We start from the raw sequence: 13207 nt of genomic DNA, 5'->3' as shown, positions 1-13207 counted from the left end.
TACGCTGTCAGTTTAAAAGATTACGCTGTGATGGACTAGCCTGCCACATCAGTTTTTCACTTTGATTTTGGGGTGTCTTGAATTTAGCCCTCCTGGGGGGTTGATAATTTTCATTCCCATCAAACAATGTGGCATTTTTCATTCCTAACACATTATCCAGTCCATATCAGTGCTAATATCCAGTTTGTTTTTTCCCCATTTTGAAATATGAAGTATTTTCAAAGTGTTCCTTTAATTTTTTGAGCAGTACATATATATGTATATATATATATATATAAATTTAAAATGTATTAAAAATTTGTGTTCTTAGTATTTTTTTAAATGTCTATTTATACAGGTAATCTCATTAAGACACAGAGTTTCATTCTCAAGAGAGACCAGCCCTTAAATAACGTAACAAAACAACATTGAGTCGCTGACAAACAACACTAAGGGGCCTGTACTAGACAATACCACACTGAGTTACAGACAGACAGGTTCATGACAAAACACAACATAGACATCGAAATGGATGTGCAAAGGCGCCAGGCAATAAAGTTAAAATGTAAAAACACTAACAACAAGAACAACAACTGCTTAGAATTTGTTCTTTTTATGGTGTAGAATATGATATTATGTTCAATTCAAGGAAGAGTGTTATTTTAATTGTAAAAACGAAAGAGGACAAGAAGTCAGAATTTCCCTCATTCGTGTTAGCAGACCAAGTGCTGGGTGTTGTTAGTGAATTCCGGTATCTTGGGCATGTGATCAGAGACGATCTATATGATGATAATGACATTCAACGTCAGTGCCGTAAATTGTATGCACAAGCTAATATGCTTGCTCGGAAATTCGGTAAATGTACGGATAATGTTAAGATTGCTCTGTTTAGATCCTACTGTACACCATTGTATACAGCACATTTGTGGTGCAGGTACAGTGCTGCAAAGATGAGGAAACTGCAGGTGGCATATAATGATGCTTTTAGGATTTTACTCAAGCATCCGAGATGGATTAGTATTAGTCACATGTTCATAAATAGTAATGTGCCAACTTTTTATGCCATCCTGAGGAAAAGTATGTATAGTTTTATGCGTCGTCTTAAAGTGTCAAGAAATAGGGTCATTATGGCCCTAGCGATGCCTGGACTAAGTGACGCAAAATATATGTCACGCTTCTGGAAGCACTGGAATAGATGCTTATATGTTATTTAACTGGTTTGTGTTGTTTATTTAATGTACTGTCTGTGTGCTTTGTGTATGAACCTGAGTCTGGAATAAAGTTTATTATTATTATTATTATTAAGAACAAGTCCTAAAAACTGATATTTCCATTCTATTTAAGAGACGTTTGAAGCCCACCAGGGGAATCCAGTTGGACAGCTTCAGACTCTGCTGTCGAGTTCCAGGTTGAGGGGGCAGAGTAAGAACAATCTGTTTTAGTATTCTTTTGCTCTTCTGTTTTTCTTTCTTATATTGTGTATACATAGTGTGTTTACCTCACCTCTTTAATTTGTAGTTGTGTTTTCTTTCTTTTCTTACTATCACTTTGCTGATGTGACGTTGCAAATTTCCCCTTATGGGACTAATAAAGGATATTCTATTCTATTCTATTCTATTCTATTCTATTACTTATATATATATATATATATATATATATATATATATATATATATATATATATATATACATGTGATATAATAACCTTCATAACAAAATCAAATGCTTCCAGAGGAAATAAATGTAACAGTAAATTTCTTCCATGCAGCTCTTTACTGTTTTTTAATTACTAAAATGTAGTTTTATGAATTTCCTGTGGCAGCTGTGCTGTCCTTTCTGTCTGTGTGTACTGACAATAATCCAACATCCATTATTATGTAACTCTGCTGAATACAGATATTTATAATCTCACCATGCTGGAGTTATGACATCATCCAGCGCTGCTGACCATGACAGGCGTTTGGGGAAACATGCAAACTCTTCTGTCATGGTAGGTTATTGCTTGTAACAAACAGCAAATGGATCGCTCAGATGTAATGCGGCTGGTGTGCGGCTTAACTTGTGTGTTTGTGTGTGCCAGGGGACAATGGGCTGTCAGAAGACTTGCAAGGTGGAGAAGCTCCTGAGACAGTCTCAGAGGGAAGCAGTGTGGAGCCAGAGACAAAGGTTAGCCACCGCAAAGAAGAGCAGCCGGATGAGGAGCACAGATAAGGTGAGTGTGGTGTGCTGTTTGCATTTGTGTTGTTTGCTGAGCTTTCGATGAATAACTGCGTCTGGACACTGGTAGGATCAGCACTTGTTGATGCCTGCGGCCATAATCTGACCTCAGTCTGCACTCCTCCGCCAAGGCTCTGTACTGTCACCAAGGCTCATCATTAACAAATGCAACCATATGTGGCACCGGGAGATAGCATTTCCATCTCTTACGTAGACGGTTTAGCTACTAAACAAGCAAGATACTGTAACGCTGTGTTTATTTTAAGTGGCATTTGCTTGTTTACAGAGATTACCCAACATGCCATTATGTAATATGCATTTTAGAAAATAAAGCATAAAATACACAATCTCCTCAAATTAATTGCTTTCGGGCAGGTTTGCTACATGCTCCGCAGTAGCGTGTAATTGTAGATTTCCACACCGAAACATGCATTTTAATATTTGTTGAAAGCCTGCCTACCTATTTAGTAATTTTGTCAGGTTTAACTTTCTAAGCACAGTACTTGGAGCAGAATGAAAGAATATTCATGTCAGGGATTTAGTGCGCCACAAGCGTTATTTTTCAGATGTGCAAAATATAGCTGTGTTGATAAATAACCTACGCAGCTCATGACTATGTCCATGAACACATTAACTGTCTTTACAGGGAGGTATGTGTTTTTGTATTGTGTGTGGAGGACTTTGGGGGATGTGGGAATGGGTGAAACTGCTGCGGGGGTGACTGTTGACTGTTAACATTTAACAGCTGGACTGGATATGTATTGTATACATCTCAATGTATGTTCTTCCAAGTCAGAGTGAATGTTTCATGAATCCACAGTGACATTCTTCAAGGACAAATAATGTCACTTTCGGCATTCTTTCTCATCACAGATATCTACAGTTTAACTGCCGAATCTGACTAGTCTTCATTTTTTTCAAGCTGTCTTTAATTGCTCTCGATTTAAATCCTTTTTAGATATCTAAAATTAAGCTCAAACTTGTCAGAATGATCTAGATTTTTTTTTAAAACTGGAAACATGACTAGTCATATTGATACAGACATCTCAAACTGGAATTCTGCCTATTCAAAATGTAACTACAGACGTGCTGAATTCAAGTTTTGACAAGGCAAAATGACATTGTAGTTGTCTGAGGTTACGTCAGAAGCTACAGCAACTGGGAGGCAGAGGCGGGGGTGGCTTGCTTGTCAAACATATTATGTAATCTAACTGGGCTGAAACCCTACATTTTCAGCTACCATTATTCAAGAATAGGAGATCAGTGTTTGGTTTTGACTCCCTGTAAATTTTGACCACAACTCTTATTACCGTGCTGAAAACATCTTCGTATTTCATGGAATTTTCTAGCAATCTTGTCCTCATGCACAGCAGTCGCCATTGCTTCTCCTAACAGTGCTCAGATGCTTTCTTGACCAATATCCAATGGGAAGCCTCAACTGAGCAACGTCAGGCACAACAGTTTCTGCTTGTCATCATGATGTTTGACATATCTGCAGCTGTTACTTTGACCATTTATAGTGAATTTCAAATATCTCTACCTGTCACTTTGGCTGGTCACAGTGTAGTCAGTAAGGATATCTGTAATGCTCTTTCTGTATAGTCAAATTCAGCTAATAATTGTTAAATTGGTTTGCTGTAGTGGTTTCTGTGTTTTCTGCACCTTGTTCAGAGTAGATATTTAATGGAAACTAACAAACTATTATCATAGCTCGAGGACTCGAGTGGAATTCTACAATCTGACTCTAATTATGTTGTGCCACACACACTGTTGGCACATCTGCACAGTGGGTTATATTACGATTGTTCTGAAAATTGAACTGCCAGCTTGATTAAATGATCACTGCAGGTGCAGTCATTTGCTTATAGGGATAATAAGAGAGGGGGATGAGGAGCTCTATCAGATACTTGTATAGAAACTAGCGAGAGTGTGGCCCCACATGCAGCCTGTGCTCTGAGAAATGCATCATTTTGTCAGAGGTTGTTTTGAAAATCTTCACATAGTGCTTTGATACAGTGGAGGGTGTTACAGACGACATCAGAGTGGTTCACTCTGCAAGCAAACAGCAGGAGGCAGGGCAGGACCCGATGTTGAAGAAACCATGTGAATCAATGTGACTGAAGTCGTGTCACTGTTCTGTAACCCTTTGAAGTAATCCGACCTCTATCCTCATCAAATATACATTTATTTACGCCTGAAACATTTGCTACTTCTACAGGCTTAGCTCTCCGTGTTGTTGCACCGCACACAGTTTTTTATTAATATGCAGAACCCTTCACAAAAGGGAATGTCAAAACAGTTGTTCACACCTCCAAACGTGTCTCCGTCAGCTCGGTAAAGGCAGGCCCGGAGCTGCTGCGCTGCATTCTGACATCCTTTGACAGCTGTCCGCACAGGTTTGGTTCCCTTTAACATTCTAAGGTTGGCAAGCGTCCACTGAATCATTATTCATAGAATAAAATAAACTACCACAGGACCAGCAGCTTTGATGCACCCTGCACAGGTCTGCCCCAGTGTAGACAAAATGCCCTGATCAAAGCTCAGACTTCATTTGCAGCTAGTCTTTAGCACTTCATGATTTTATTAAAGTGCTTTGTCACTCTTTTGTATTCCGTACTTAAATTTGAAAGTACAGTATTCCACTTGGGTGGCTATGATGTGATGGGAGAAAAAGTACAATAGGACTAGAAATAAAGGACTGCATTATCCTTTTTCATGGTGACACTTCAAATCTGACATTTGAAAGGCATTTATTAGACTTGCAGTGATGAATAGCAGGATAAAATCACCTTCATGAACACAGTTTCTATGTCAAAAAGATTAAAGAAGTGGAATGCTCGCAGGCGTACTTTTAATGCTATGATTTTAGCTCTTTTACAAATTGCCCTGGAGGAGATTTACAGTGAAGTTGCCCATAGCAGTGTATGTGACAGTGAAAACATCAGGTGTGCTTCCTGCTCATTGTCTGAGCGCAGCACCTCCCCATTTAGTGTTTACACAGCAGGTAGAGGACATGGGCGGGAACAGTTGACATCAATCGTGTGTGATGCCGTGGTGCCTTGAGTCTTTAACAGCTGCTGTGCAATATAAGCTCTCAATTGGGATTGCAGAGAGTGTCCCGCTGGAGGAGGGGGGGGGAGGGACGGCTCTAAACAGAGGTAAAGAGCTGCTGTGGTTGCTAGGCATCCACGCTGAGGAGAGCATATCTGTTTTGGGCCCTGCTGCTCCTCTCTCTCTCCTCTTTCCCACAACGGGCTGCAGCTCCGTTGTCAGCCACAGGGGGCAGCCACACCGCACACCGCTGTGCTGCTCTCCTTCATATCTCCTTATAGTGAAAAAACCCAGGATGGCCCAAATAATCCCCTTTAATACCCTTCTGCACTTGATTTCCTGATCCGTGATTGGACAGTAATGGTGTTGCTGCTGTTTGTGATAGCTGATTGGTCTGGCCCACTGTTCAGTGAGTGAGGGTTTGTCAAGCTGAGCCTCTGGGGGAGGCTGTGTGGCATAATGACCCATGACGAGGCAAGGCAGAGTCCCTGTGTCAGCTTGCAAAAAAAAAAAAAAAAAGAAAAGAAAGAAAAAAAAATAGCTGAGAGTTACTGCAACAAATCTGGAAGCATGGACCAAGGCGGACGGCGGAGAACCTCACATGACCTTGCCAGCTTCAATCATGGCTGCTCATCAGTGGTGGTTAGGTGAGCAGGCAGTGCCGTGGAGCACGTTCCTGCTGGGAGCGTTTATTGACAGGATCGTCTGTGACTGCTGAGAATAAGACAGAGAATGACCAATTCTGATTAAAGAGGATGAAAGGCATCCTGGAGAGGGAGTGCTGCTCGGTGCTGCTGCTGCGCACTGCACTGCCTCTGCACCCTTGCGTGCTCGTGTCTGTGTGACTAAGCGAGTGTCTGTGTGTGTGTGAGAGAGAGAGAGAGAAAGTGAGAGAGAGCGAGAGAGAGAGGAAGGGGGCGTGTTGCTGTGTGTGCTCTGCTGCACAGCCACGGTAGTGTGAGTTGAATGATGCTCGCTGGCCGCCTCTCTCTCTCCTCTCTCCTCTCTCTCTCCTTGCGCTGCCTGGCTGTGCCTCTTTCTGCCGAGCATTGATGAACCATTTTATGCTACATAGCTGCCATAGCCATCGTCCTGCTCCTGCTGCTGCTGGCTGCTGGCTGCTTTTCTATCCTTCCAATACAGTAGGAAACACCTGCCATTTCATCGGTCCTTCCTGCTAAGGTAGTGTACCATCTACTGTCTGCTGTCAAGCCGTGTATGTTTTTCTGAGCCGGGGATTGTTGTTCTGACTCTGCTGCAGGTTGCCTGTGCTGCTGATGCTGCTGCTGCTGATGCTGGTGGTCGGATAAGGATGAGCAAAACATGTCTCAGTGTCTTCGACTCTTAGCGGCAAAGATAATTGAAATGCTGCCCATTACACACTCACAGCCCGCTACCCTTGTATGCGTTTCTTAAGGGATGGATCTGGCTGTTTTGAGCTGCTCTGCACAGGAGTGCAGGTTTGACAGCACAGAGAGGAGCCAGAGGACATTAGACATCATTTGCATGCAGTCAGGATCCATTGTCATGTTTTTATGTTGTTTCATTCTCTTCACCTGATGGAAAACAAGCTGCAATGAAGAATATTCCAGTTCTAATCGCGAACAGTGTGTGTATTGTCTGCGTGTGATATAACATGATTTTTGGGATGGATGTTGGTTCTGGTAATCGCTGCCATGCCTGTCAGAAGATGTTTCCTGTAGAATCTACATGCAGAGGAGATTCCTCAGTTTTAAGTTGAGATGGTTTCTACGGTTACTAAAGTTGTGTCAATTAACTGGAGATGTGAATGCTAATTGGGAAAAGATGAACACATTTGTACAGATTATCCATCAGTGTGACATACCAGTCGCCTATTACCAATACCAGGCTGTCAGGAAAACAGCTGGTTTATTTACACAAACGGAAAGGGAGCCTTGTGTGTTTATGTGTGTGTGTGTGTTATGATTTGACACTGAGTGCTGTTTGGGGACATTAGCAGACATGTAATCGATGTAACTGTTTGTGAATATTGTGCCAGTGGCTTCAGTGCTCAATTTGCAGTGACACAAGATCCTATAGGTGGCAGTCCTGAGAGCACATAGTGACAGTGGGAACAGACAGTTAAGGCTGAACTGTGGTAGAATATGTTGTCTGTGTGTCTATGTGTGTGTTTGTGTGTACGCACAGGTGAGGCTGTTTTTGCTGCCTCCCAAGGTCACTCATTTGAAGAGCTTCCGTAATTAGGACTGTCACTCTCGGCTCACGCCTCGGATATGAGAGAGCACTCTGACGCCAAACTCCCATTCATGCCGTGGCTCCTCCTGCCCACCTTGACAAGCAGGCACGGCCATTCATCATTTCACCGGTTATCCCTGAGCTGCAAGCAAGTGACTTTTATCTTCACTATGCACGGGAGACAAGTATTCATATTTCTAACCTAAATTTGTGTGCTCTCCAGTGAGCTGATTGCAAGAGTGGAGGTGGGAGCGTGGTGTTGGTGGTGGTGAGGGGGGTTCAAGGAGGGAGGAAGAGTGCTGTTGAACATTTATTAAATCCAGCCCTAGGTCTAATAATATTTGCACTCACACTAAGAGGGAGGGGTTTGCTGCACAGGGAGTTCAGACATTTAGTTTTTTTGTCTCAGAAGAGTATGCTGGATTTTCATTATGAAAAACATCTTGTCACTTAACACCATATATCCATCATCTTTTATTTGCCTATAAAGCATAGAACTAAGTGCATTAGATTTTATAGATCTGATATTGATATAATGGCTAACATCTGTTTCTTAAATTCAAAACCGTTAAGTATTTCTTTTTATAAATATCAAGTAAAGTCCTTCTCCAGTCATTCATATAACCACCCTAGTGTATCAAAGTTACGCATTTAATTATTATTATTTTTTACATGAAAAAGGCCATTCCTGCCTTAAAATGGCCTAGATATCACTCTACACCATTGCTTCCTCTGTGTGCAGGTCTATAAACTTCCTTCAGTCACCCCTTCCCACTCAAGCCCACCAGCTCACCAATGACTCTGCTCAATCACTGTAAAACTACTTTATTCTACACTACAGAAAGTTGTAATGCTGCAGTAATTCAACCACACATGTTCAAACTGAAGCAATGCTGAATTAGAATAACGGTACAAACTGACAGGATTGGTTTCTGAGATTTGCTACGTGTGAAAGCCCGACGGTCTGAATCCATTTTTTTTAGACTGTCAGCAGTATGCTGTGACTTCAAGGTAGAAATGCTCAGCCATAGTGCTGACAGCCATATAAAAACACCATATAGACATGTTAACAAGGTCAAAAATAGGGGGGTCCTAATAAACTATAGACCATAAAAATACACCAATAAAAATCTGGCTAAATATGTAATCAGCAGAACATTAATCTTGCTTTACAGATGTTTTTGGGTGCAACAAGAACATGTTTCCAGTATTTACTAGTCTTTTTACTCTGTGTGTTACTCTTGAAGGAAATATGTGCCTCTTTGACTGCTGATGCTTCACCGTCATACCAAGCTAAACACAAACTTTGTTGGCTGTTTTGCTGGGTGGTGTACGATGGATTTATCTGAGTTCTTTGTTGTTCAAAGCCTGTTGTATTAATTCAGAAATGAGGCTGTGTAAAGTCTAAGAGTGACTCGAGTTGTGCGCTGTACAACCAAAACAATGAGCTGAAAGCTGCTAAAATGGTCATGAGAGGTGAAAGGACTGTAGAGCTTCGTGATAATTCTCTGTTCAGTCACTCTCTTTTTGCATATAAGTATATTTTTGATCTATTAATGTAACATCGCTAGTCAGAGCAGATTAAAATTTGAAAATTAAACTTGGCAGTTCTCTTGACAGTGCAGAGGTTTTTAGAGGAGAAATCATTTCTGTGTGATCTTAAACGTTTTTGTGTTTGGTACACTGATAATGAAATACAAATCAATACCTGCGAGTGCTGACACAATAGGCAACGTTTCAAGAGAATATTTGAAGGTTTCTTTACATTAACATGAGGTGTGTGTTTGGGTGGCCCAGTTGAAATCTTGCTACACTTTATGTGTAATGTGTACATCGTTTAGTGGGCAAGCTGAACAGTCTTATTACTGTGAAGAATTGTCTCCAGCGGTGGTGTTAGAGAGAAATGATGCGCTGAACATGGCTGCTCAGCAGAGGATGTGGCAGTGTGAGTGGAGCATGCTACAGCATGGTCTTGAGTGACTAAAGCTAGGCTGTAGTAACAGCTGGAACACTGCTGCTGCTGGCGCCTGGATGTGGCCTGGATAAGGCACGTGACCCTACCATAGTGTGAGGCATTAGTGATATGAACAGCAGGGTCCACGGCCGCTGTTACATAACACCATCTTCACTGGGAAATCTCTGTAAAGATGGCTCCAGGAGACACTGTGACAGCAGAGTGAGAGTGCATTATCATCGTCAGTGACCACATCACTTGCTCGGATTGTTGGACAGTGTCATGCATGACAAAGCAGCCATGTGTCTCCTGAGGGTTTTTTCACGTGATTGAAGATTTATAGAATACAGATGTTTTGTGTTTTATAAGTCTCAGGACTCACATGTTCATGTATATGTTCTTGTCTAAACATGCGTATACACTTGAATGTCCTTACACCTGTGTTGCAGTCTGTACCATTACATATATGCATGCGTGTGTTTGCATACAGCACATGTTCCAACGTAACTCCTGCGGCACAAATGTAATGTAAGTAATTATGTTGTGCCAGCTGTCGTCATGTCAGCAGTTTGACTGACTGCTGTGGTGGGAACTGACTGCTGACATGGCTTGAGGTCAGAGCAGAGTAGCCTGTAATCACCTCAGGAATCTGACTGCATTCATAATTGATTGTTCCTGGAGTTGATCAGGCTTGTCCACTCAGTGAAATGGACAACGCTGCTTTGGTGTAAACGGTATAAGATCAGATCCTACAGTTAATGGTTGGATGTTCTTGTGGTGCTGTTTGCTTTGCTTCAGTATGCAGGCAGGTCAGAATACTCATTTCACAGGCAAGACTGAAGGCCCTGCCATGGTACTACAACCTATACTAAAGCATTAATTCCATGAGTGTAACATTGTTATGGATATTGATTGTCTTCGAAGGAATTAATAGATAGAATTCTTTGTTAATCCTACAGCAGCGGTGTTGTAGTGTTACAGCAGCTACTTCGCATGAATTGCAAAACAATGAAAGACCTAATTATATATACTCCAATAAATGGAATAGAGTAAGGCTGAGAGAGACTGAATCCATAGCTATACTACAGTACTGTTTGCACATGTTAGTGTTGTACATTTAATTTATAAAATAAAATATTTTTCCCCATCAGTTTACATTTCATAACACATTCACCACAACAAAGTGAAAAGATGGTTTTCTCCATTTTTGAAAATATAATACAAATCAAAAACTGAAATCTCAGTTGAATCCAAGCCATTACAGCTTGGACTCTGCTTGGGTAAGTCTCTATAAGCACACCTAAATTTAGGCAGTTTATCCCATTCTTCCTGGCAGATCCCTTCAGGCTTCATCAGATTGGATGGGAAGCGTCTGTGAACTCCCATCTGCATCTCCCTCCACAGATGTTCTATGGTTTAAGTCTGGGCTTTCATTGGGCCACTCAAGGACAGGCAGACTTGTCCTGAGGCCAATCCAGCATTGTCTTGGCTGATTGCGTTGAGTCATTGTAGTACTGAAAGGTGAACTGCTGCCCAACTCTCAAGTCACTGTACAGAGGAGCAGGTTTTCTCTAAGGACCTCTTTGTATTTGACTGCATTCTTTCTCCTTTCAATCCTGACCAATCTCCCTGTCCCTGTCACTCAGAAGCAGCCCCACAACATGATAGTGCCACCACCGTGTTTCAGGCTTGCAATGGTATTAATGTAGCAACGAGCATCTGGTTGGTAGACCTTAGTTTGAGTTCTACTCTTATAGTTACATTTTCAACTCAGCAGATCAAAGAATCTTCTTCTTCAAGTCTTTCAAAGGTTATTCCTTTCATTCAGAGAAATGTGTTTTTTTTTGGCAGAAATCAATGTATTTTCCTGTTATTACTGAATCAAAATCTCTATATAATCTATTACAATATTGGAATGTGAGAAACAAGATATTTGGAGGGAGAGGAGTGTGGGGTTGGGAGAGGGGAGACAGACTTATTCATGATATTTATAAATTTTAAATGAGGTAAATTTCTACCATGCATGCCTGAACATTGTCTGACAAGTACCTGAGATAGCAGTGATTTTGATATAGTAGCTCTACAGTGATGAGCAAACCATAGTAAAAAATGTATACGTCTATGCATTTACTTATTAGTATGTGCTGAATTTCACTGGAAACTGACTGATGTTGTAGTTCAAAGGCAGCTAAGGTGCTGCCACCTAAAGTTCCGATAGCTATGTGGAAATGTGAAGTGGGTGGTAAAACTAGAATAAAATACTACTGTTAAAACCAGCAAGAGAGTCAGATACTGCCTGACGCTAGGCGGTAAAACATGCAGTTGTGGATGAGAGAGTAGTTGGCTCTCAGAAGAAATTCCAAAACACGTTCCATTGTGTCATCATGAACTATGCAGATGTGCAAAAGCAGAAGGGATCTGAATACTCTCAGAAATGACTGGGTGTACACTGAACAATGATAATATAAAATACACAGTTCATTCATACCAGGAAGGTGAATATTGTAGAATAAGCTGCACAGTAAAATGCAGAATGTTTAGCTGAATTAGCTGCACTGAGGACACAGTGCTGTGAAAAAGTATTGGCTACCCCTCAAAATTTTTTCTCTTTTGGCCTATTTCTCATGCTTAAATGTGTCAGATCATCAAACTAATTATGATATAACACACAAACAACCCAAGAAATCACAAAATGCAGGTTTTAAATGATGGTTTAATTTATTGAAGGAAAAATGCTGTCCAGCCCCGCCTTACCCTGTTTGCAGCTACCAGTCTACCAAATTACCAAAATCATTTGGCAGTTGGGATCAATTTGACCATTCACATTCACATATGATTACTGCCAGGCTTGTTAAACCTAAACATCACTAAATCCTGGAGAATGTCCACCCTCAGTTCATGACCTAAAGCTCAACACAAATGGGTTCTACAGCAAGACAATGACCCAAAACACACAAGCAAGTCCACCTCTGAGTGGCTCAGAAAGAACAAAATTAAGGTTTTGGAGTCAAATCTAACCTTAAATTCAATTGAGATGCTGTTGCAAAACCTTAAAAGGGCAGTTTATGCTCAAAAACCATCTAATGTGGCTGAATTGAAACTGTTTGCAGAGAAGAGTGGGTTAGAATTCCTCCATGGAGATGTAAAAGACTGATCACAAGCCATTGCAAACATTTAACTGCAGTTGGTGCTGCCAAAGGACCAACCAGTTATTAGGTTCAGGGGGGCAAATGCTTTTTTATTGGGGGGGGGGTAAGTTTTGAATAATTCTTTAACAGAGGGTATCTTAAAATCAGATGAATGTGAAAAGTACAAGATATGATAAAGGAGAACAAGCTAATCTAAAACAAAAACCCTGACAGAGCAGTTAATTACAAGAGAAGCAGAATTCCCAGAAAAGCATCTTTCTCATCTACCAAGAGGATTTTAGGTAGCACTAGCCAACCTTGGCTAACAAAACCCAAAGCAAAGAAAACATAATTTTGTTTTTGTGTGTGTGTGTTCTGCTCTGAGCTGCCAGTAAGTCTGTGTTTGTGGTCAGCTCAGCGAGGTGGAGGCCTGTAGATGAACAGGCCTGAGGGCGGGGGTTGGGGATGATTATGTGGATCTTGCCAAAATCCACAGACAGTGACGATTATTTGTCAGGATTTGCTTTGTAATAAAAAAGCTTATCTCCACGGGTTCAATCTCAGTCCCTATCTCTGTCTCTCTCGTTCTGCTTATAGGTTTTTGCTTACTGTGTCTACTTTGTCCACACTGTGCTCAGGTTTTCTTTAAAAAGCAAAACTGT

General features: G+C 41.2%; 1 protein-coding gene across 23 annotated transcripts in view; it reads left to right on the top strand.

Moving 5' to 3' along the window:
* The first annotated feature begins 1895 nt into the window (after positions 1 to 1895).
* rimbp2b (RIMS binding protein 2b) overlaps positions 1896 to 13207 on the top strand; it is a 101905-nt gene continuing 90593 nt past the window's right edge. For 4 of the 23 annotated variants that reach the window (XR_007942871.1, XM_051950342.1, XM_051950345.1 and 1 more), the window contains exons 1-2: positions 1902 to 1968; positions 2059 to 2190. Coding sequence is in view for 21 of the 23 variants with exons in the window: in XM_051950342.1 (XP_051806302.1) it covers positions 1903 to 1968; positions 2059 to 2190 (198 nt within the window). In the remaining 2 variants the exon portion in view is untranslated. Of the gene's footprint in view, positions 1969 to 2058; positions 2191 to 6409; positions 6429 to 13207 lie in introns of those variants that run through there. The other 19 variants (XM_051950341.1, XM_051950338.1, XM_051950347.1 and 16 more) reach the window with 9 other exon arrangements.

Source organism: Acanthochromis polyacanthus, chromosome 7 (genome assembly GCF_021347895.1).
Source record: "Acanthochromis polyacanthus isolate Apoly-LR-REF ecotype Palm Island chromosome 7, KAUST_Apoly_ChrSc, whole genome shotgun sequence".
Taxonomy (NCBI): Eukaryota; Metazoa; Chordata; class Actinopteri; family Pomacentridae; genus Acanthochromis; species Acanthochromis polyacanthus.
Note: the sequence above shows the minus strand (reverse complement) of the source record. Positions and strands in the feature narration are given on the sequence as shown.